Here is a 27,500-nt window from a genome sequence, read left to right as displayed (position 1 = left end):
AGCAACAACGACTAAATTTAAAGAAAAACCCGTGTTGATTTTCTCCTTTATCTGTCAATACAAATGTTTACCTTTGCGTCTACGCATTTGTTCGCTTATTCTTTCCTCACTCCATCTTTCTATTTTCCGATAAAACTTATAATCACGAGACAGTAAAATTCTCATCATGATGACGTGTTTGCTGATTATAAGAGCTGTCGCATGCAGAAGGAGTTACAGCTTAAACTGATGTCAATTTCCGTGGTTTAAATTCCTTGGTATATTGTGCACTTTGAATGTTCTGTTTTATTCTATTTGTGTCAATGTCACTATTATTCAAAACTATTTCGACTCTTGCAATCATATCTTAGCAGCAATCATCATACTTTTGAATAAAGCGATTAAAAGTTTAGGATTTTAATAAGAAACTTCAAAACAATTAAACTATTTAAGGTCAGGAGGTCCTATTCTGTCTACGGGAGTTTATTTGCCTTTTTAATTTAATAGATGATTTTTTGAGTCTTTTACCTTTACGGGTACAAAGCTGTCTTTTGAATAGAAAACCCGTAATTGCAAAAAGACGGATTCGCCCCTATCCTAGAATAGGACCCCCTGACCTTACTTTATAAAAAAATATTCCAATAGTATAAAAATTGACCTAGGTGTACAAAACCTAGATAGAACGACGTAGATAACTCTTAATTCTCACGTAAATAACTCATTTTCGGTATTTTGTCCCTTACACATGATTGGCTTTCAAGAGTAATATGCACGCGCGCACGCGGCTCCTCCCGCGTGATTGACCTCTCCAGGGATAAAATTCCCATAATACGTTTCCTTGAGTAAATTAGGCTATATAATTCAGGACATGGTCTATCTGTATGTTAAAATTTATCTATATCCGTTCAGAGGTTTCCTTGTTTTCTTGTAAAACTTATCAACATCGTCAGAATTTCTCATTTATAATATTAATAAGTTAATAAGACAAACACATCTATTATAATAATAAGAATAAATGTGATTTTAGACAAAAAAAGTTTATGGAGTAGTAATTTACCCGCGATACCATGACGCCGCGCCGTTCTGATGGCAATAAAACTGGACCTTATTAGAACAGGTCATTTAACTTTGTTCGTTAGTTGCAAAATTACTATTCTATTGAAACACAACACCATGTGGCTGATGCAATTTATTCTATTGTTGATTTACATATCTAATTTATTTCATTATAAATAGTTGTACGGCATGGATGGTGACGATGAAACCTGTAAGTATTTATTTTATCTTTTTTTTTTATTGATTGGTTACTGCGGTTTCATTTTAGCTTTGTATTATTTAAGACTGTGTTTTTAAATTGTGATCTATTGAGCAGCTGGTTCCGTAGCTTCTGAATAATTATATTCGAGCTGTGAGTGATTAATATAAATTATTATAATCATCTTACTAGTTATTTATAATGTAATTATAATATAAACAACCGCAAGAAAATCCAGAAAAAATGTTTCGTTTCTATGTCTAATCATTATACAATATAATACAAATCATTATACAAACCTTACTTGTTAAGTATCGACAAATTGCCTGCTATGTTTAAAACATTATATTATATAGGATTTTTTCATTATCTAGCTCAAATAGGATGTCATATAAGATATCTTGGAACATTATAATTTTTTTCGTAGTGGGAATACCCTCGTCCATTTTTCCGGGGATCGGATTTATTTCTGCGTAATAAAGGATTCGATTACGATATTCGAGAATTTATTAACAATAATTTAATAATGACAACGGGAAAAACTTGATTGTGTTCAGAATAGTCTGGAAAATAAGTGACTGTATCACATAAGTTATAATTGAGGCAGCTTATAGCAGGCAGGCTTAGTTCCAGTTATTTTTGCATCATCAGGGAGGAACTTCAATTATAGCGAGGGAAACTGATCTTCACTGCCCATCAATAGTTTATTTATTTAATTAATTTTATTATATAGCACTTCCACACGACATATATTATCTTATAGCTAAGTTTAAACTAAGGCACATATATTTTATTTGCAGATTTGCATGGCAATTTTGGTGTGCATAACATTTACAATCTACAGTGTGCTATACAAAATGGAATGATAATGAAGTTAGCGTAGTACCTACTTCAAAATTTGACATTATAATAATAAGACCCAATAGTTTCAAAATAATTATGGTCTTAAAGATTGGATAGACAGATGTGGAAGAGGTAAAGGTTGCTCTGGTATCCAAATAATAGTTGACAAATATTGCACTGCACTGCAAAGCAAGCTGTCGTTAAAATTTTGTGTTCATTTTCTTTGATAATTACCCCAGTCGAGCTGGGTAATTCATGATGTAAAGTTTCTTATCCAACCATTAAAACTAAAATTCAACTTTAACACTAGGCATTAGATATTCATTTGACATTAACATAATTAAGGCCTAACCCACGTTACCACGAACTGATCACCGATAAAACGCGCTGATTCTCACAATGGTCTCGAACAATGGTTGTAGAATAAACAAACTGACCTACCTAGCGTCAACGTGAAAATATTTTAGTTCAGTAGTTTTTGTTTTTTTTATTTTAAATTCATGAGATAAAGCTTTTAAAAACAGTTTGAGGATTGTTCGGCGCTTATTATTTATAACCACATTTTGCGGACAAATAAAATCGAATTTCGCATGTCTGAACAAAATTACATAGATATAACCCGTTAATTATTTCTTCCCACATAAGTGTCTATTATAAATTAAAAAAACAATTTCATATTATATTATGACAACGCGCACATAAAAAATATCAAACGCTCTATATTCATAAAAACACTTGATATTGCGCCGAGAAGATTTATAATTGTCTTCTCGCATCCCGTTGAACCCTAAAAAGGATGTGTCTATAAAAAAGGTTTAGCTACGGGTTTGTAGTTGGACGCTGTACCGTTCCGACTCATCGCTTGCGCGGACGCCGGTTTGTAATCGCTCCGACGCGTGACGTTCGATTTGAAATATAAATTTCGGAAAAAGAATAAATTTAAAAATAAAACGCATAACAATTCGACCAGCCAGTACTAAAAATAAATCGAAAAATACATAGAATGAAAGTATTGTAGCCTTTTCAATCGTAAATTAAATCGTCTCGTGCAGTCAAGGTTATGCTCTGAGTGAAATTTGTGTGTGAACTGCCTTTGCATTGATTGGAACGCAACGACCGACTCGAGTGATAAGGAAAACGTATGTTTTTTGATTTAATTTTTTTTGTAATGCACTATCACAAAAGGCTTTTTATAGGAAAATAATATACCTATATACAGTAATGTAGTAAAGAAATATGTCAGTTTTTTACATAAAGTATTAACATGATAAATTTTTCTTTCCGCAATAGGACTTGTAAATAGTTGTAATATCATGTTTGTATTTAGATAATCTTCATGTTTTGATGCTGTACCAAACCTACTAATTGTAGTATTATTTTTTGTTGATTTAATTACCTATTATCCATCCTCTGGTGTTCATCATAAAACTCGTAAGAATCTTCAATATTTCTGATTACATAATAAGACGTTAATATGTAACCAGTTTTAATTGAATTAATTATTCCACTCGTAACGAACTCACATAAGGAAAAAGTAATAAAAAAGTGGCAGTGCCTACTTAATTCTTATTTCGTAAATAGAGTCTAGTTTTGCATGAAGGTGAAAGTAATTACTAATGAAATTTCGTTTTATGCTAATAAAACACAAATGTCGGTTTTTATTCCAATAAAAGTAAAAGTATTTGTGAGAAGCAGTAGTCCCCTAACGACATTTAGTTATTTATGCAATATTTCTGAACATTTTTTTAAAATAATATCAGTCTTGTGCATACTGTCCCACGCTGGGCACTGGCCTCTTCTACTACTGAGAAGAATTAGGTGTAAGTCCACCACGCTGGCCTAGTTTGCAATGGCTGAATATTTATAAAACCATAGATATATCGAATGATATAATTAGCATAAACTGACGTTCTTTTCGAAAACAAAAATTATCGTAAACTACACATGTGGGAATAGGGAGTTACTTAATTTTTTTTTCCAGTTTGGATACAGACAACTAAAGTTAAAACTAAAATATTTTGTCAAAATCCTAACGTTAACCGCGATCGTAATTTAACAGTTTTTCAACGCAACGTCGTATTTATTTTAAACGACCATTACGATTATTGACGTATGTGCATAAAAAGCATAGACGTGTAAAGAGGAGATAAAAAGTTATAAATACAATAGTTAAACAAGTGAAGTAATGGTTTTGTTTGATGAGTCTATAATAGTGTGTTTTACCTTTAAATGTGTCTTATTTTGAACTTTATATGGTCGTCGCTAGAAATTTTATTATTATTTATGTTTTAGCGCGAAAATGCTAACCGCCATGTCGCTTTATTCGTGACGTCACAAAAATTGTCAAGTATAATTTGTGAAATATGAACTATATTTGTGATATTGATTTGTGCTTTTAACTTTAACAAAACCGTTATCTTTTTTACGATATTTATAAATAAAAGAATTTCCAAGTTATTAAATAAATATTTAAAAAATCGTTAATCGATCCAAAACAATATATTTTAAACAATAAGTTAGCCGTGTTAATAATACACCTAGTCCATTGAAAAGTTACATTTGGGGTTGAGTTTTTTAGAGGACGCAATTTTATTTTTTTGAAGTGTAGGGGGGGGTCAGTGTAAAGCTAAAACCAAGTTTGTGGGGTCGCCACCCTTGTCCCACGGCCGCCATCTTGAAAAAGGGGTTGAAATGTTTTTACGATGTATCTCTTAAACTATTTATCTGACAAAAAATATGTATAAACATTTTTTGTTGCAAATTAAATGCTCTACAACTTTGGTCCAGTAACTTTTGTCGTAGAACTATAAATAAAAAAGTTATAAGCAAAAATGTTAAGAAATTCAATGTTAAGCAATGTCCATTGCAACGTCATCAGGACGTGTGTTTATAAGGTTCATAATACTTTTTTTTGTACTCTCATTACGTACGTAATTTGAAACTAAACTATTTGAAACTATTTGATTGGTTCATTCTCGATATCGGATTGAATATGAAGATTTGGATCAATATGGAAAATTACTGTAAATCATACTTTTTTATAAATTTCTAAACAAAACTATTGAATAGTGCTGAACGTAAATTGTTAACATTCGCCATAAAAAGGGCATAAAAATTCCGTTTTAGACTCTGCTGACATTGTAATAAAATGTGACATCGTTAACGTTCGATTGTTGAGCATTTACGACGTAAAACTAACCAAGCAGAAATCTAACAGGTATAGTTTGAAATTTTACTAACAATGCACTCTTACGTTTTTTGCCGTAGCAATTAGCAGAGAGCATGCTGTGATACCAAGATGTAATGCTTCGTTTAGACGTCAGAATGTGCTGATGGTTTGAATTCGATTGCCGGGTTCTTTTCGATTTCGATATTTAGATGTACAGATCTGAGAAACATGCTCAAAAAATGATAGAGGGAGGCTATTTTGTTTTTATTTCTCCAATAATATTACTATTTTCTTCACTTCATTATTACTGTTTAAATGTAAGCCCATAAATATCCTATGAATGTCTAGTGTGTGACTGTTATAAAATACAATAGGTTGCAGCCTAGCTGTTGTCCTTGGCATTGCCCATGTCTAAAAGCGGCAATGGCCGCATGCGTCAAGCAGAATACTAGCTCTACCTTTTAAAACAATAAAAAAAAAACAAAATAGCCTTATATAAAACATTCATCGAATTGTACAGTCAGCCTCAAACGTATATGAGAAAAATTAAAACTTCAAACCGCCTATACCTCAAGTTTAATTGAAACATTCTTTTTCGTTGTGTGAAGAGATGAATTCCTTTGGTTTTATGGTGTTTTTTTTTTTTTGCAAGAACACAATAGTGTTAAGGCGATTTTAAATTTTGAGTTTGTTCAGCTATTTATGTGTGTGATTGTACATTACGATTATATTACATCACTCACACCACATCAATTGTCGACTTAAAAATAGGTGCTTCGTATTGCAAGTCATCCCAATAACAATAAATATTTCTATGCGATTTAAATTGTTGCCCGTGTAGGCGACGCTGCATCGTTATACATTCATTAAGATTGTATGATATTTGCGTGATAATTGCTTCGCTAGAGGACAAAGTCTGCTGTTTTACATTATGGTGTTATTCTTACACTATGCTACTATAATTCCTTCGATATTGCGCCTTGCGCCTAAGTTATAATCTACCTCTAGTTAAGGAATACAAAAAAGGGCATTGAGATTTTTTTCATTCGCATTTCACGTCAATGCGTCATTAATCTTTTCGCCACTACTACATTGTTCACGAGTCGACATTTACAATCAATAGCCCTAACTTACAAACGCATCATTAATTTACTTCATACTATCCACTATTTTCAATATAGCCTCAGTATTCTTGTGACGACATATTTTACCTAAGCTGTAAAATTTAAGTGGTCTTGTATTTGGTTTGCTAGATACAGCAGTTAAAATTGTAGATAATGAAGTTTGAACAAAAAAAAAACTTATTCGAGGAATGGAACTATGGTCTTTTCGGGTATGTCGTCACGTTTCATTGAACTGAATAAAACCATTGGTCGTTAATTACTCTACTTTACTCTCTACCTACTTCTATAGCTGTACCGACATAGACTTATGTACGGAGTACTTAACTTCAACATTCTGAACTAAATATTTTGCTGGAATAAAAATTTGCCTCTAGCAATCGGGATTAATATAGCTTCATATTAGTGAACAAAATTGATTTAGTAGTTTCTGAGATTAACGCGTTCAAACAAATAAACTCTTTAGATTTATATCGACGGTTGAAAGCCTAATTGACTTAACCGACATTTTTTACGAAAAAAAAGTGAAAAAAAAAATGCTGATTTCAAATGAAATCAGCACTTTTTTCTATGTTTTTTTTAAATACTTAGTTAATTTTTTTCGAAAAAATAATGTCACTTAAGTCATTTAGACTTTTAACCGTCGATATATTTGTATACATTCGCTTTCTCTTCAGTCATCAAACAATGACCCCTGTATGTAATTACTCAAGTAGAGTTGATAAGCGATTTTAGTGAAGGAGCGTTCAGTTTATTGACAATTTATTGGCTATTAAACTCTAAACTACTTTATTCGTTAATTGAAGTGGAATTGTTGAACTCATTTCAAAAGTTACAACGGTACTTTCGTTTGAATTACATTTTTAACCGACTTCAACAGGAGTTATAATATTTTAAAATATTTTTATCCCGGGGGCCGATTTTAACGTTCCTGCATTGGATTTCTTATAGCTTCGAAATATTCCTATTTTAATTTTATTTGTATGTGTTTTTGGAGTTTAAAAATGCAGAGGGAAGCTCTTGAAAATAAAATAGGATTTTGATGATTCTTCTCGTGTTAGATTCGGTATAGCTTCAGCATACCATATTAAGAATATTGCTAACTAAGTGTGCACTTCTAAGATGCAGCAGAGAACATCTCCAAATTAAATAGAATGAGAATTGTTCCTTTTTGTATAAGATTCAAACGTATCTTATTTTTAAGTCATACATGTATATAGTTATAATTACAACATTAAATTTTTTTACCTGATGGCATTTAAGATAACTGATAGGAATCTTTTATAAGTATAAATGTTTTGTCTAGGATATGCAAATAAGTAACATTGAGCAAGCATCGTTATGTACCTGGTTAATTTGGTATTACAATAAATAAATAATAAAATCAGCTCACTATTATATACTGTCCCACTGCTGAGGACGGGCCTCCTCTATTTCTGAGAGGGATTAGGCCTTAATCTACCACGCTGACCTGGTGCGGATTGGTAGACTTTACATACCCTCAAAATTCCTATAAATAATTTCTCAGGTAGGTTTCCAGGTGTAGGTTTCCTCAGGATGTCTTTCTTCAACGTTAAAGCAAGCGATCATTCACAAAGAATACAAGTCATACATAATTTAGAAAAGTCCCGAGGTGAGTGCTCTTGGGATTTGAATTTGTTATTATCCGGCTTCTAAATTCTATGGTGTACTATTTAGTTATTGTAATACTTTTCAATTAAAATCGTGGCTCATGTTGATAGTCACTCTACCTATCTATAAAGAATATTCTTTATAGGTAGGTAGAGTCTATACTATCATGTGCATCATTCGAACAGGTTTCATAACTCGTTTTTAACTTGTATAAAAAAGATAAATCGTTTGCTACTCTTTATAATCTTATCTAATATAATAAATCTATAATTTAATCTAATTATATCTCTTGGAAATATTTTCTGGTATTAAAAATAGTATGGGACTTAAACTTTTATTTAGAATTGGTTCAATAATGTTGTATTAGTCTCATACAAATTTATTCATAATTTATAGTTGTTTTAGTTATTCAATTACTATGTAAATTATAAAGACTTATACAATAATATAAAAATTGTTGCAGCTTCTACAGAAATGACGATTCAAAGCATGATCGTCACCGACGCGCGAGACGCCACAAAGAAACATTGCTGTAAAGGGTGAGTAGGCGTTTTTTATTAGATTTTACACTTTAATTACTAATATATTAATACCACACTATGTACACAAATATAGTCAGTATAATAATATTGATCTCACGTCGACAGTCATCACACCCACAGATAATTATATCGAATTTATTTTACTTATTTCGCTTCTCGCTACTAGATGGTGCTAAAACACAACGAAAGGATAGTTTCTAATAATTTCGAATGACTTACAAATAAAGTTATTTAACTAACTTTGTACTCAGCCCATATTTACTTCTACGTAAAATCTGTTGATGAAATTTTATTTTAAATAAATAAATATAGAGTTACCTAAGGCAAAATACCTTTACCTATAAAACAAATCCCTCGCAGCGTTTAGACAGACGTAGTCTTTAAATTATTATGTTCAGACGAACGTAATAACTTAAAAACTACTGAACGGATTTCATTGAAATTTAGACATAGTTTGAGACGCTGGAAAGGAAAGAGAGTAGTTTTTATCCCGGAAAAATATATAGCGACACTTTATCCCAGAAAAACTCTTTCAAAAGCATACACACAGCAAAAGCTAATAAATAATATAATAATACCAGACCTGTATTATATACTACCTACTGCTGAGCACAGTCATCCTCTAACGAGAGGGAATAGACCTTTGTCCACCACTGAAATAAAACTATTTTTCGGATTTTATCGCGTTTTTTTATATTATGATTTTCTGCCAACGTTTCGAAGACAGGCAGCCTTTACAGCCTTCATGATCACAGGGGAGACTGAGGTGTTAGTCATCCGAAAACTCAAAGCTTACCACCATCGCGTTGGCAGACTACACATACCTTCAAAATTACATTTAATTTCGAAAAGTCAGAAGTGCTTTGAGTTTTTGAAGCTGCGGACCTCGTTTATGCAGCCCGTTCCATACCGAAATACCGACTAGGCTATCACGTTTAAGGCGATATTATATAATAAATAGGTGAAAGTAAAACCTTCACAGACTTGTTCGACGTTTCCAATGTTTCATCTAGAATAAAAAAAACTCCTTCGCTCGTGAAAACTATCAGATGAAGAGATAGAAATTTCCCACGAGATAATACCTGGTAGATTGATTTCACCCTCCGCCCTCCATCAATAATTTACCCACATGATATTAAATAAAAGAGAGCTGTATGAAGACATCGACAAAAAAGAAGTAAAGAATCCACAAAACTTGCTTTGTATTAATTCTCAACGTTATAATATTACAAAACCCGATGCCATTGAAATGATAATTTCTATTGCATTATTGATTGTATATTGTTTCCTCTGTTCTGTTGCTTCCTCGTTGGCATCCTTGACCTCGTGCGGTGGTCGTCTCGAGATGAAAACACGAATAGAAATATTGTTCGCAATTATTACTTAACCGCCATTTACAATAAATGATCCCAGTCGCTTTTTTCGATCAATATCAAAAATGGACCAATCAGAACAAAGGTTTCTTTGACATGCTTACAAATGAGTTATCATGATTGGTTCATTCTCGGAACTGGATTGAATATTGAAATTGGGATTGTTCATTGAAATCGCCTGTATAAAAATTACCCCATCTGTTACAGAACGCGATCCTCGTCCACGATGATGTCTACGATGTTTAATGGACATATAAAAAAACTATTGGTTCAAATAATTACATACTATGATTGCTAGCAATTATTTCTCCGTCTAAATGAGGCTTTAGTATCTCAAAATGACATTTGGAAAAGCAGTCGATGATAAAAATGTTTTTTTAGTTTCAAATAATACTAATAACTTTTATACGAAAAAACAATTTATAGCTAAATTTGTTTTTCTTACATTGCAATATAAATGTCAGCATCCTCAAAGTCCTCTATTACTGAAAGACGATTATTAGGATATTTTATTTGCTTTGCAACCATTGACCTCCGGCGTCACTGAGGCTTCGTTTTTTTAGGTATACCTAAAAAAACGAACTGGCAAGCGCAGCGTCGGACGTCCACCCACGAGCTGGACAGATGACCTCATAAAAATCGCAGGAGGTCGCTGGATGCGGGCCGCTTACAATTGGTCGATCGATCTGGAAATCTTTGGGGATGGCCCAAGTACAGCAGTGGATCCTGCGGCTGATGATGATAACTAAAAATAATTTAACAATATTAACTGATGATCATATAAAACTCATTATCAGCCTTTTGGACTTAACCTAAACCCACTCAGTAGATAGTAGAGGCTTGTTCCCAAAAGTGGGTGTTAACGATGAGCCAGTACTCAACCAGTTAAAATTAAAATACGCGTTATAAGAAAACTCTCAAGTGACAAGTAAGTACATAAAAACAACATTTTATATTAAATAATTAAAAAATAAAACCTAATTCACAAAAAAGTATTTGCGTCGCCAACAGTGTGGTAGTATTATAATATTGAGCTGGTATTATTATTATAATCATAAAATGCTATTTGCGTATTTATGATATTCAAATTATTTAGCCGGTTCCAATGAACTTTACCGATTTTGAGTTATTATAACATATTATCTAATCTATACTCGTATGCACATATATCATTGGGCTAATTAGACTTCCTCATTTCAAATCTTATGCACGCAATATTCAAGTTGCGAAGGACGATTAGTATATACAAGTACGTACAGCATTACGTCATAAACATAACACATAACGCAAACAATATTATCTAAAGAGAAGGTCCTTTATAAAGCCATTCATCATTTGTGACCGAATAAAATTCCGTGACGTCAAATATTCTCGTTTGAGTACGTAGTTCATAAATTAAATTCTTCATATTTATGATATTATTCAAACTTCTTCTTGAGTGTTATACGAGGAGGCTTCTTTTCTTTTTTTTTAGCAAGCTATTGTTGCGAAATATTCGAATTTCAAAATGTCCATATTTCTTTTTTTTTTATTTGTTACAATATAGGCTGCATTTTTCAGATAGGGCATTGAGCAAGGGCTACCTTAACCGCTGTAGCTATAACAAAACTGTCTTAGGACACTGTCCATCGTTTTTGAAGACATTAAGATCTGTATTCACAGATTAAAAAAAATACAGTCAGCGTGATAATAAACATTTTTTTTAATGCCATCAATCATATTGCCTATATGGATAAAACACACAATGGGCCCATGAGAGGTTTGGGTACTTTCAAGGTAAAAAATTGCAACAAAAACTTTCTTCAAACATTTTGGAAATACGAGTCTAATTCGATTTTAAACATAATATAACTCTGTATTCAAAGTCGATTAATCAATAATATATAATAAAATCTAAACCTTAATACAGATTAGTAGAAGGTTCGGAATATATTCATTTATATCGCGCTGTTACACTGTTTTCTTGCTATGCAAATTTATTGATTTCAAAGAATAGATTTGCAATTCATTCTAAACCTTCCGATAATTTAATGTAGACGTCATTACTTATAATTACAACTAAGACGTATTCGAACTAGTTTTGACTTCTGTTCGATTCTAAGAAATAAAAATAAAACCTAGCCTAAGAATCATTAACATATGTAAATAAAAACTACAAACCTGAGTTTGACGTATCATTGTAAGTTTTTATGTACATCCTGGTTTATTATCTTCGTCATTAATTAATCATTTGTTGGGAAAAATTACGCAAGTACCTAAACACTTTAATCCAAGATTTTATTTTGGGGCTCGAAACCTAGGCCACTTCCATTTATTTGTCCATGTATTAAGTCTTTATTTACAAATATGTATAAGTAACAGGATGTAAATATAATCATTTTACTATAAATTTCATTAAAAATAAATTAATAAACTTTCTCCGACATCCCTAAATATTATAAAACAAAGTCCCTCGCCGCGTCTATGTGGGGCTTTATTCTCTATCCCGCACGTTATTTTAACAGTGCGTAATAAGCACGTAACACAACGCATCATGTTTAGGACTATAGAAATTTGACTTACAGAATACCATTCCACGCACATTTCTCGAAGATAACATGACACGGCCGCGTTACGCGTTTACACTACCATACAGAATAAGGGCCCTGAACGCGATAAACTCAAAAACTATCGATCGAAATTCCATGAAATTTCGAAATTCGATAAAATAGCCTGGGTGAACCAGGCTCCTTGTTACCCCGGGTAAATTACGGGATATTTATTCCAGGAAAACTCTTTTATACGGGCAAATTGCGAGCAAAAGCTAGTTGTATATAACTTTCATTATATATTTTATATGCAAAACTATATTACAGAGAACGTCCAATAGGCTTTATTTATGCAAATAATAATCACAGCGACAAATATTTACCTATCTTGTGGTCAAAAGTTCATGGTCACGCCTTGATTTATGAAGACAAAATATTTTATTTTATGTCTTATTGCCAGAAAATAATGTATTATATATAAATAATTTTAGCCCTGTATTATACACTGTCCCACTCTTGGGCACGGGCCTCCTCTACTACTGAGAGGGATTAGGCCTTAGTCCACCACGCTGACCTAGTGCGTATTGGTAGACTTCACACATCCTCAAAATTCCTATAAAGAACTTCTCAGGTATGTAGGTTTCCTCACGATGTTTTCCTTCACCATTAAAGCAAGCGATAATTCACAAAGAATACACACATAACTTTAGAAAAGTCAGAGGTGTGTGCCCTTGCGATTTGAACCTGCGGACATTAGTCTCGGTAGTCCGTTCCACAACCAACTAGGCTATCACTGCTGCAATATATTATTATATTTGATGTATTTTGTTCTAAAAACTACAAATATATCTCAAGTAGATTATCACTTTTAATGACGTCAATGTCATCATGATGCAGACGTGTAAAAGAAATAGCACTACCTCACAACAACGGGCTCACATTTCCTAATGCTGTCATTTATATATTCAATGATGTTTAATTTCACGACTTATTCATAATTGTTTTTGTAGAACGTTTGAATTTTCATTCTGTATTATATTTTAATTAACATACAATTGTTCATTATGTAAAAGAGTATAATATAAATTATCAGATTTTATATAAGTGTATAATATAAACATAAATAAAAAAACAATAAAAAATATATAATTTTTTTTTTTACTTTGACTTTAAACAATGTCAATTGTATTAAACATAATGATATAATTGACGCAATTAAGATGGAAAATAATATAAAGAAACATGAAGGAAAAACCGAGAACGGACGAGAACTACTCAACGTGCTGGAGCGAGACGAATGCTATAAAAAAATTAACTTATGCAATTTTTTTCCATATTCATCAAGAATAATGGCAGATGATGTAAAATTGTAATGGAGTTTAAACCAAGAACTGGTCATAGAAACTGGCGCAGGCCTTTGATAAGATGGACCGATGACCTGGCCCACGTGGCGGGAAGAATTTGGATGAGGACTGCCCTAGACAGAACAACATGGCGTGTACTGCAAGTCTACACTCAACATTGACTGAAGAAGAATAGAAAGAAGTTTTTCTAACCCAAGGCCGGCAAACAAGCATCGCCTCCTGAAGTCCAATTCCAACCGCACGTTAACAAATACATAGAATTATGACACATTGCTCTTCAAGGATAGAAATTAGAATTAAGAGAACTAAAGGATGGGCCGCAGATAATCTTGTTTTGTGCGTACGTTTACCTCGATCGTACTATTTCACATAGCTTGTTGGTTTAAGAAAATACAGGATTGCTCTTCTTATTTTGAATCGCATTCATGTTCAAAATATAAATAATGGAGCAAAAGTATACAAAAAAGGACATCATACGTCACGAAATGCTGCCATCCGTAATTTCCGAATTCCACCACATATGGTTTCATCAACCGCAGTTTTCAGGGGACGATCTCAATCTCTTTTTGAATCCATTGCGAAAACAGACCAAACAGAGCAAAACTTTTTTGATATTCTTACAAATTATTGATTTTGTTTGATTTATTCTCGATATTGGATCAAAGGGTTTGAGATCTTTTATTGGAAACGGCCGTTTACCATTCTGGAGAATAAAAATACAGCAAAATGCTGTAAATATTTTAATATTGCAATACATATGCACTGTAATTCAACTTATCAGGGAAACGAGACCAAACGTAATAAGCATAGTTTTTGCCTGAAGCGCAGCAAATCTCTTTTGTTGCCATTTCACGTGATTTTTATATAGGTTTTTCTGCATATACGCGCGTGATTTTATCATGGTCAATAACTAGGGTTGTCGAGCATACCACCTAGACGCTATTTACACTGGATTTCAAAACATGATGGGTTTTGAAAAAGAAAATATCGCTTTATAACTTTTAATGTACTTACAAAAATTACAATATGGCATTAAAACAATAAGCAATAACATTTTTTTAGTGGATTTTCTACCAAAATTGTAAATTTGGCATATCCCAAAATACATTGATTCCATGAAGAACATATAACTGAAGATAATATCTTTAATTAGTGTTCAAAGGATACGGGTACGGACGGACGTAAGAACTAATCAGGTTTTATTTAAATAATACAAGTACCATATAATGTATACAGTTGTAAGGTATGAAAATAGTATGTTCATCAAACCAGTTTAAATATAACATGAATAACGGATTAATATCGGTAAAGTGCCACCGTACTGTAATGAAAAAAAAGAAATACATATAATTACATTTTTATACATTTGTACGATGTTAATTATATATAAAAGTCATTAAAATAATTAAAAGACCAAACAAGGTAATAACAAAAAAATAAAAAAAACAATGTTAAAGTGATCGTCCATAACATCAGAGATTCAACAATTAACCCAAAAACTTTTCCTCAAATAATAAAACCGCAGTCACAATAAAAAGTTTCGGCTGACTGGCAACCCTACACTAATCGTACCAGACGTTCGATTCAAAATCTGTAGCGTTACTATAACGCGGGCAGTTTACTATCAGTGCTAGTTACGGCGAGCCGTGTCGGATGAACGGCTTGTATAGTATTGAGTGAAAAGTGATAAGTGCTGTGAATATTCAAATTAGAGAAATCGTAACAGTGTATTTATTAGTTTATGGAATCTAAATCATATTAGGTAATGTTAAATATATCTTACGACATAGGGTTAAATAATATTCCTCGGTGGACACATTTTCTAAAGTTTTTTAAGTCACATTGAATTGAAATTTAACGCGATCTAGCTATATAAAAAATAAATACAATTGTTTAATTGCTGATTGCACCCTTTTTTACATTTACGTGATTTTATCCGAAATTCAAATGTTTGCGTCTTTAAATATATACATTCAAATTGGATAAAAACCATTACAGAGTTGAAAACAATATTCAAATAAAAATTACCGAGTAAATCTAATTCATGCAAAATTCAATCGAAAATTAAAAAACGTGGTCCTATTTGTTTTAAAACAATCCACCATAAATGCTATTTACCTACTTCATTTTGCGGTAATAAGTTACGCTAAATAAATCGTGTTAGAGTCTATTTTTGGTTAAATACCGTGTCTAATAACGTTCATTGGGTAAGATGTAGTACAAATAGCACTTACGTAAAGTTGCCAAATGCCAAAGAATACATCAAACGGAAAATATCGCAGTTGCTTAAGTAAAGTTTGTCATTAAGAGGACTTGCGGAAACCTCGGAACCCTCCGAAGTTTTCCCTCTTGACGTAAACATTATGCACTTGTAAGCATTCTTATTGAGCAAGGGGTAAACAATTTTACATTGTTTTAGCTAAAAAGAGTATAATAAATCATTAATTGTATGGTATATTTTTTACATAAATTATGTATATTACTTAACTCTGTTTTAAGTAAAAAAATCCAATAGTTTCAAAAGATAAATAAAGGGGGAATCGTGTTTGTCTTTTCTAATTTTTACCAACATTAAAATTAAAAATCTATTTTATAACATAAGTCAAAATGAACGTTGGACCTTGTAATCGTGAGTCGGCAAAATGTGTATTGTTCTTTAAAATGTATTACAATTCGTCTTTATTATATGTAGGACGACATGACATATTAAACAACTTGTGAACTATACTATAACTTTACAACTAAAACATATAAGTTGAACGACAACTTCAACACAATATTATCAGCTATTCTTACAATAAGAGGTTAGAAATAATAATAATAATAGCAGGCAGATGTTCTTTTGTTCCCTAATGGTCCCTTGGGTATTTGGGTATTAATGATAGTACAAAAAAAGTATTATGAACCTTATAAACACACGTTCTGATGACGTTGCAATGGACATTGCTTGACATTGAATTTCTTAACATTTTCGCTTATAACTTTTTTATTTATAGTTCTACGACAAAAGTTACTAGACCAAAGTTGTAGAGAATTTAATTTGCAACAAAAAATGTTTATACATTTTTTTGTCAGATAAATAGTTTAAGAGATACATCGTAAAAACCATTTCAACCCCTATTTTCAAGATGGCGGCCGTGGGACAAGGGTGGCGACCCCACAAACTTGGTTTTAGCTTTAGACTGACCCCCCCTACACTTCAAAAAAATAAAATTGCGTCCTCTAAAAAACGCAACCCCAAATGTAACTTTTCAATGGACTAAGCAAGAATAGTGACATCTGAGTTAATTATATTAAATGTTAATTGAATATACGTCGAAATTCATCATACTGACATTAGTAGTAATGTGTGTAGACTCATCTCGTCATCGTCATCGTTTCCCACTTGATGTCATCTACCATATTTTTAACAAACGACATATAATGCCATAGACGGTGAAAGTAAAATCTTAAGAAAACATATATTTGATTTTATTTTATAAAAATTGCTTCGATACTTGTTGTTTGCCAACCCGCACTAAGCCAGCGTGGTGGACTAAGGTTCTAATAGTGGGAAAACCCCTGTTCAGCAGTTGGCAGTATTTAGAGGTTCTTTTTTTTCAATTTTTTTATTGCTTTGAATGATGAGACGAGTATGCCGTTCACCTGATGGTAAGCGAAACGATCGCTCGTAAACAGAAGAAACACCGTCCAACACCTTAAATTACAAATTATTGCTTGGTATACCACTGCGCTCGCCATCCTGAGACATGAGATGTTAAGTCTTATTATGTCCAGTAGCTACACTGGCGATAATGGCCTTCAAATCGGAACACGACAGTGACTAAACACTGCTGCTTGGCGGTAGAAATAAACATTGCGGTAGTACCTACCTGGGCGGACTCTCACATATTAGAGACCTACCACCAGCTGGTATTATATAACATAATAAGTACAATATTTATGTTGACGTCACTGACCTACTAGCGGTCATAAACATTATTCAAGGTGAGTTTTAAGGCGTTCACTATAGAAAATGTTTACAGAACGAACTTCGAATTATATGTAACTACCAAGGTAAAGGTAACTAATGACCCACATAATTTTAGATATTCATAAAATAATTTCATGAAGGAATATAAAGAAAAAACGATGTATTGCAACAAATGACAACATAATGAAATGTAATTATAAAAGTAACAAAAAATATATGTTTTTGCATTACTACACAAAAAGAAACACCAAAGGTTCACAATTTGGTCACACTACCGTATAATAATTTCATATGTCAGTTCGCTTAGGTCTTCCTTAGTATCCAACTAGCCATAAACATCAAAGTCTGTAAGGTACTGAGTTACTTTTTACTACAGCAAATAAATAAAAAGTATTATACGAAAATTTGTAACGATATAATATATGTTTCTAAGAAGGAAATTGATAAACCCACGAATAGATTTTGATTAAAATTGATGATAGAGAAACAACATCTCCTGTCTGGATTTACATGGAAAATATAAAAAATAAAACTTTTATCCCGTAAAAGGTCAAGCGCGGGCGGAACATTCTATCTAAATATAATAAGAAAGACCGGTTTTTGGGCGAAAGTTATAATTTCAACTAACGAAAATATCTTAAAGTTAAGTAATTATATTTTTTTTTATTGCATTAGTAGGCAAACGAACAAGCAGTCCGCCTGATGGTAAGCACAATCAACCGCCCAATGACTTACGCCCGAAATTAATAATTTATCTGCTATCCAAGACTGGAAGCTATCTTAGATTGCCGACTATCTTTCGATTGGTCTCCTATCGGCATGTCAATATCTTAACTCGGCTATCCTTGCTTGCCTTCAACGATAGATCGCAGGCAATCCTTTCCGTATGCGTTCCCTCCTGACCATTCCACTATATGCCGAATATTCTATTCGTAGAAAATTAACTTTTGGTATTTTCCATACAAACTATTCGTTTAAATATTTTGCCAATTGCTAAAAATAAGACTTGGAGTAATAAAAAAATATTTTAGCCCTGAAAACAAATAATTAATAATTATTTTAATATCATGTACTCATATTAAAACAATGTCAGAGACACAGCCAAGCCGTTGCCTAGCGGGCATCATCACTGTCTATTCCGATAGACTCCATTTTTATCTACTGGTGTGTCCTTGACTTTATAGGCAACAATAAAACACTTGACACTTGACAGTAAATAGAAGTGCTGTATCAATTTTGCTGAGTGGTAGAAAATACATTCAGATAAGATAATAGGCAATGTGCGTACGGTTTCCGGATAACTCGACTCTGATAATAATAATAAAAAGGCAGGCGTCCCGTTGTCTCAATCAATATCCCAGAAACCAGTCCAGCTAGACCCTATCCATAGACCCAGATTAATTCCCAGCTTTTCTGCAATAGTCCCTGCATCTTGCAAGCGCTGTCTTTGGCTGTATTTCCTCTATAGGTACAGATTTAGGGAGTACTTGCAAGGTATAAACCCCAACTATAATAATTAATGTATCTTAAAAGGGTCTCTACGTCTTGGATCCATGTCCCCACGCAAGCCTTCCAAAAAGACCGGCCTTTATGCTGTGATTTCCCGCAGGAAAGATAATAATAATGTTTATTTATTTCTTAACAAAGTTTTCGTTTACAATAATTGGTCACTGGAGACTCTTCTTAAGCAATAGTGCCTGTGTAGGAGACTCCGCTTCTGGACACTCTGAATTACAATAGTATCAATATTTATAAGTAGATAGCTTTTTCTCATAGCTTCGCCCGCGTGAAACTGTTTTTCAGGATATAAGTCTTATTATATAAATATGTTGCAGGAATAGAAAGTAGCCTATGTCCTTCCCAGTATCTCAAACTATCGCCATGCAAAATTTCATTGAAATCCTTTGCGTAGATTTTAAGTATATTGTGTTCAGACGTGCATATAGATGCGGCGGGGTCCGTGTTACATAGAACTTTTTAATAGAAATAGAAACAATTATGGCATACACGGGTGTTGCGCAACTTTAACCGTTTATGGAGCACACGCCAAAGATCTCAAAAAGAATAATAATAATAATATCAGCCCTGTATTATATACTTGCCCACTGCTGAGCACGGGCCTCCTCTACTACTGAGAGGGATTAGGCCTTAGTCCACCACGCTGGCCTAGTGCAGATTGGTAGACTTCACACACCTTCGAAATTCCTATAGAGAACTACTCAGATGTACAGGTTTCCTCACGATGTTTTCCTTTACCGTTAAAGCGAACGATAAGTTCACAAAGAATACACACATGATTTTTTAGAAAAGTCAGAGGTGTGTGCCCTTGGGATTTGAACCTGAAGACATTCGTCTTGGCAATCCATTCCACACCCAACTAGGCTATCGCCGCAAAAAGAATAGTTTTTCGTTTTTACAAAATTTTTCATTGATATTCCGCTCCTACTGTTCATGTCATAATATATAATATGATATAGCTCATAGCCTATTCTTCTTCGATAAATGAGTTATCCAACAAAAAAAGAATTCAGCTCTAATATCTGCACATTTTGCAACCAAATCCGATATAAAATTACTATTGGTAAAATAAAAAGTACAATTTCCATAAATATAATTTGCAGTTGAATAGAAATAATCACTTTGGATTTTATTGATAAGGAAAATGACTTGCAATAAATATCATATTATTTATTAGTCAGAGTGCAATGGTAATTTGATTCCAAACATGTTTACACAGAACTTATATTATGGAATAACGAGGAAAAAGTGTATTCTAGATCGAGATTGTAAACATCACGGCAAACTGCGAAAATTAAATAATAAATGCTATTTTATAAATACTAAAGTATCAAGTAAGTATGTTCGATCCTTACAATTAGGCATGACGCTTCTTACTAAGTACCTCATTAATGTCTTCTATTGGCTCCTATTATGGGACAGACTAGTTCTTTATTTTACATTGATACATTCAAAACTCTTAAACCGAACTCTCTAACAGTTCATTTGTGATGTTTTTGGTCCGTTTTCAAATTGTGACAAACAAAAAAGATATGTTATACAATATACGGTAGAACTACTTACCTTTAAACCTTGAACTATTTTATTAAATATGTTATAAGTAATTATTCCTAAGCTAACCAAGAACGCACGTACTTGCAATAATTCAGCTTGACATATTATATAAAATAACTTGTGAATAAGGACACGGTGTGCCTCATTTTATGCGTTTGAGTGCATCGTAATATTTTGTACTCGCTGAAGGGTCACTCGCAATACTTATGTATGGTTAGCCGCTTCACTAACAAAAAAATACTATACAACCTAACTCCATCTATCACAACTAACTAACACTACAGCGCGTACTCAAAAGATTGCTTCACCTTTAGAAATGACGAGGGATTGCTTTTTATTTTTATTTAAAGTTCAAATATATTGTTTTTGCTAGTTGTTGCTCGGGTCTTCAGCCACATGGAAAGCCGCTCCCGTTACAAAAGTCTTTAAAATACTTAAACGATTTTAGCGCCACCAGTACGACACCAGCGCCATCTGTCTAAAAAGTCTGATTACAAAATTCTAGTCTTACCTTAGAAGTAAATTACCGGGAACATGGTCTATCAATGTGCCAAATTTCATCCAAAATTCGTTTGTTTTTTCATTTAATTTTAAAAAACATAAAAACTTTTAAACATACAACCATTTTCATAAACTTACGTATTTAAAATATTACTAAGATGAAATATTATTAATTATTACTTAATAAAATAGAAATACGTTAAGATAATGTATTCCACTTTTTACAATTCTACTAGGAACTTTACTCCTCCTTTGATATTGATATATACTTTTGAACGAACTGCATATAGCTAGAACATATTTTAAAATACAAGTGAGATAATTTTTGAGACTACCTATAGTTAAAAACCTGTCCATTTTTTAATTTTTTTACTAGGTAGTACAAATTGGCAATTGAGACTCTGAATAAGGAAAAATACTTTCAAATATTAAAAGCAAAAAAACCAAGAAGTTACAAACAACAGACCAGCTTTTGACACGACGAAATTACAGTGAACGGGCAAATTATATAATGTAAATGAATTGTTAGTATAGTAAAACAAAGACTATGGTCTACTGTCGGTAAAAGAATAATAGCATTGGTGCAGAGATAAATGCATGTCGTAACGCAAGTAACAATGATATGCTTTCCTTATAAAAGGCTTCCACTCTCCACCACTACCACTACCACTTTACCAAGATCTAGATACTTCAGTGGGTTTTGGCTGTATACTTAAATTATTATAGATAGACGTATTTGTATTACTACCAGGCGTTCTGCTTTTTGAGATTCTATAATAAAATCACGCGGCAATGTGAATTAAAGGTGCGCTATTTTTGTTCTTCTATTTAGGCCATTGATAAACCCATACATAACATTTCTACGAGAGAAAAACATCGTTTAACAACAGATAATACTCTAAATCTTGCTGACATTTCGTAACTTATGTAAATTCAAATAGACAGTTGCACATTATGACACACTGAAACGGAAGGCGTGTGACATGCGCAAGCGCAATCCGTTGAGAATGGTCAAGTTCGTGCCCTGCAATTTAATACTAACTTCCTACATACAACGTTTATAACAATAATATTTATATTGATATGCCTTGTTTGATGTTTAGATAGGAATTAAGCTTCGCGACACGCATGTTAATTGATATTTAGTGTTGTTTTTTTTTTCAATAAACACGTCGGTAAACTATATTAATAATAAAACTCATTCATAAGATGTGCAAAGATTTAGTAAATTTTACACATGTTTTATCAATTCTCACATATTTATATACTAGCGATATGACATTAAGACGAGGTTAATCAAATGTAAAAAAGCGGATGTAATAATAATTGAGAGGTTATTTTTCTTTTAAATTAAGCTTTTAGGAACCAGTTCATGATCATTATCATATCATTCTATTAAATAACAAATATTATGTACTCAGTGTAAACAACTGGAGTTTAATAAAAAGAGGAACCATTCATTTTATAAATACATTAACCATACTAATATTATAAATGCGATAGAAGCTCTATGTTTGTTTGTTACGCTTTGAAAACTAGACCATAGCATTTTTTTAACATTTTTAACATCCGTAGCAACTCGCAAGTTGCTGCCTAAAAAAGGATAAAAATTATATTTCACTAACCAAATTAAACACGAAGAAAGCCATGAGCAAAAGCTAACAGGTATTATTATTTCAAGCATGTTGATGCTCTGACGACAAATTATCTCTCTTAATTTAATTTTAATTCAATCATTTATGTAGTCATTGACCTAAAATTTATGTTATTGGTCGCTGCATGACTTTCTTTCATTTCAGAACGTTTGAACAAAAAAATATATCGTCTTCAAAAACCACTAAAAACCAAAAAATATTTTAACGTTACCTATATACTGATTAACAATTTTGGAGTTGATGCCTAATAGAAAGCAAACATTGTTTCGTAAATATTCATGTATTTATCTAGCTTATTATAATAATAAAGGATCATCAATCAGTTCACCCAGTCAAAAGTTCTGAGCTAACAAACATTAAAAAAAGAAAAAAATACAGTCCAAATAAAAACCTCCGCCTTTTTTTGAAGATGGTTAAAAATGACTGGAATTTCTCGAATTAATAACGACAATTATTATCTCTGAAATCTAGGCCAGAATCGAAATTCTTACATCAGTAATTTACTAACCCATTCATCCAATTTGGGATAGATTTAATGACAACCAACGTAACAATATATGGAAATAAAACTATTATTCGCATTTTACCGCGGTTTTTTATTATAATTTTCATCCGATGTTTCGAAGACTTTGAAACCTTCATGGTCACGACAAGAATATGACAAGGTATCTATAAACACCTACTTATAAATTTTGATGTACCCGATACTTGTATTATAATATGTTCTGTTAAATTACAACAAAATCATCAATCTTGTAATCAATGAAATAATAAAATCAATCGTGATAATAAAGTAATTTAAATGAGTAATCACAGATAATAATATAAATTGAAGGTCATCCAACTCACTGCTAAGTGTTAACGGCATCTGGCGGACTTAAAATTTGAACATAAATTCATGGTTAAATACCTAAGTGTTTCCTGTTAGTAACCAAAAGGTTATTGCAAATATAGGTTCAAATATATGTCAGGCTATTCTAAATTCAGGACAGTCTAATTGAGAGTGGAACAGACTTCCGAGAAGAAGGTCCGCAGGTTCAAGACCCAAGGGCAGGCAAACCCGAATATAAAAAAAAATACATCTCAAAAGTTGTAAAGTCTGCTAACCCCGCACTAGTCCAGCGTGGTTGCACTAAGGCTTAAAAAGGCCCGGGACTGATATTATATTGTAAATTCTGGTCATTACTAACTATAACATTACTATAATAATTCTCTGCATATTGGAAATATTTAACCGCAACTCCTGTAATAAAGTATAGGAGTACATCGATTTACCTTTTGGATCGCATGTTGACACGTGAATCAGAAAAATAGTCACCTTTCGCTTTACTGAACAATAGAGATGTCATTCCACGAGCCCTATCTAGAGGCAGGATACGTGATAAATGTAGTACCAGCATTATTATCTCACTTTGCTTACAATCATTTCGAATTTCAATTTCTGGAGATTTAAATCAACCTGATTTAGTAGCGTAGTGCCTCAACATAGTAAAAGGCCCGTTGCACAATTATAAAATAGGGCTCCTAATATATAAAGCCAGTGTCTATATACTTAGATATTTTCTGACAACTTTGTTTTTTAAATACCAATACATAAATATATTAATAATATAATATTATTTTACGGGGCCTCTATAGCCGCAGTTCTGTGGCATTTTACCCATCATGTCACCATATTCTTACGCCACTGACCTGAGTATCAATAAACTTCTCTCCAAAAAGAACTAGACCTTAATAATATTTAAAAAAAAAACAAGGCTAATACATAAATCTAGAAATGTCAATTTTACAGTATAAATTAATATCAAAGCGTAACAATAAGAATCATATTTTATCATTTTACAAATAATGAATCACTTAAGTGATTTGTGCGATACATAAAATCGTTCTTCCGGAAAATCGATTCATGTCAGCGTAATCTTTGACGCAATTGTTTCTGGATTTTTCCCACGTGCACTCCTTGTGATTGATAGTCAGGCCTTGATTGAATCCTAAAATTTTTTCTTGACTTCTACGTATTAGTATAGCCTTGATAGGTATTCTCTCGGTACAGTCTGTAGCATTCTCATATCTTCTGATGTCTCAAGACGGATTTTTTTAAAATAACCATAATATAACTAAAATACAGTCGCTGCTAATTACACCCGCATAATAAATCAACAATTCCGATAGCTGAATATAAATATATGATAAAATAAATATGAGAAATGATTATGTGGGTTTCTTTCTTGTGGTACAACTTGTGCGGATAATAAAATAATAGTGCTTATAGGATCAGTGGCGAAATGTAAAACTTTCTAAAAGGGAATCCGACACAACATATAGATTCGACTAATGTGCATAAATACGGTTTGCAAACGTTCAAATATAATTAGATTTTATATAAATCATAAAAGGCAAGCCGACAGGAATCGAGTTATATGCAGCCTTTGCCACTGCATAGAATATAAATGCTTCCCAAGCCAAACTCTCAAAATACCCAAGCATCAGTATCCGTCCTTAGAGCACATCAGCTTGCAGAAACTTCCTTGCAAAATTCAATATCGCGTTAACAATTCCAACAACTTTTGTAGGTTTAGATAAGAATTACCTACACCCGTTTATATACTATAATATAAAGATATTTCAACACATTACGCAAGTACAAAAACGTAACAATATCCAACGTCATCATTGTTTACGACTGAGTTCCGTGTGGTTTGGAACAGAAAATTCGTAATAAAGTTACTCTTTGATGTTCTACCCTTTAGGCGTCTCTGCGTATCCATTGCTATGTGGTAATTGTTATAAATGTTTGTTGTGACCAGCTAGCTTTTTGCAGCCACTCATGTTTCGGTATTAGCAATTAATTTGCTAGGAATGATAGAGTAAGGGTATAATAACGACATATTATAAATGCGAAAGTAAAACTGTTGTCTCTTACGCTTTCAAGGCGAAATCACTAAACAGAGGTTGATGACAATTGGCATGGACGTAGCCACATTTTTACTGGTCTGAATGAATGAACTTTCTTTATCTCATAAAATTATTATTATTATATATTATTAAGTAAATATTGGTCAATAAGCGGGCGGGGCGGGTCGGCGGTGTGATGCTGACGGGACATGAACAGTTGTAATGTACTCTGAGAATGTACCAGTTAATATAGTATATATCATATAGCGCCATCACGCTCGGCGATTGAACTTCACATAGAGCTGTCGCGCTCGACGCTCGACTTCACAAAGAGCTGTCGGGCTCGGCGCTCGACTTCACATAGAGCCGTCGCACTCGGCGATTGACTTCACATAGAGCCGTCGCACACGACGCTCGACGATCGACTTCATACAGAGCCGTAATGCTCGGCGACAGATTTCACATAGAGCCGTCGCACTCGACGCTCGACTTCATATGGAGCCATTGTGCTCAGCATGGGCCTTCCCATAGAGCCATTGTGCCAGCCATTGTTTGACCAAACCATTAATACTTAGCTAAATGTTGGAAGCTTTTAACAAAAAGGGTCTAATATGACTTATATGGATATAACGATGAATTAACGCCAACAATCTAATTAGCTAACAATTATTATACGCAATTTTACACTGTTTATGTTCAACCCACAAAATAATATTTTCTTGTCATCGTATTGATGTTCAATGTTGGACGAAATGAAAACTTCTAAGCGGACTAGCAGAACTTGGCTTGGACCACGGTTTTGTCACATGATTATTCTTAAGAAGTTATAAATCTTCATGAGCCATTTTAAAACCCCTATTTCTTTTCTAGGAAATCGTTGTAAAATTTTACACTTTATGAACTCTGTTATTAATAATGATGAATTGCTAAGATTCAAAGACATATTTTAGGTTTTACTGCTGTTGACAATTTATAAAATTATACAACGCTAAGGGAACAAAGTGTTTGATGACAAAAATGCTGTGGTGGGAATAATCAACGTGGTTCGCAAGTTCCATTACATAGGATACAAAATTAACAACTTGGTAATAAACTAAAAACCAATATAAGTGTAACTCTCAACCTAAAAATATATAGGCGAAATGATTAATGCCTTAATTTATGTCTTGAAATCTTTGCATATATTATATCAATATAATAAGAAATAAAAAGGCATAATGGAGAAGTTGATTTATTCTAATTATTATCAACATTAATTTAAAATTTAAAATAAAAAAATGCTAAAACAAATAAATGATAACGCCCTCAAATGACAGACAAAGGATGCGCTGCTCTAGCCGTGATGACAACACCATTACGCTGCGCGCGTGCGAAAGAATTAGCTATATGTATCCAATGCACTCTTCTCAAACTATAACCTAAATAAAACAACTTGACTAATTAATCACAGTTCCATATTTAAGCTAATCCTAATAATTATGTTCTTCTATACATGTATTATTTTAGTCTGGCTAATGTTTTTACTAAATATCATAATTTTCTAATATACTCTTGAAAGTAAAATATTATACATAAACACAAGTATATTATTTAAAAAG

The 27,500-nt window shown here is 32.7% G+C and overlaps 1 protein-coding gene across 3 annotated transcripts in view; it reads left to right on the top strand.

The window, feature by feature from the left end:
• The first annotated feature begins 1,227 nt into the window (after positions 1 to 1,227).
• Positions 1,228 to 27,500, top strand: part of LOC115439836 (glutathione hydrolase 1 proenzyme) — a 63,714-nt gene continuing 37,441 nt past the window's right edge. Inside the window, exons 1-2 of one of the 3 annotated variants that reach the window (XM_037438438.1) lie at positions 1,228 to 1,246; positions 8,463 to 8,538. In XM_037438438.1, coding sequence (XP_037294335.1) covers positions 8,474 to 8,538 — 65 coding nt within the window. In that variant the 5' untranslated portion in view covers positions 1,228 to 1,246; positions 8,463 to 8,473. Of the gene's footprint in view, positions 1,247 to 2,924; positions 3,217 to 8,462; positions 8,539 to 15,422; positions 15,569 to 27,500 lie in introns of those variants that run through there. The other 2 variants (XM_030163856.2, XM_030163854.2) reach the window with 2 other exon arrangements.

Source organism: Manduca sexta, chromosome 14 (genome assembly GCF_014839805.1).
Source record: "Manduca sexta isolate Smith_Timp_Sample1 chromosome 14, JHU_Msex_v1.0, whole genome shotgun sequence".
NCBI lineage: Eukaryota > Metazoa > Arthropoda > Insecta > Lepidoptera > Sphingidae > Manduca > Manduca sexta.
This window is presented reverse-complemented; position numbering and strand designations above follow the sequence as displayed.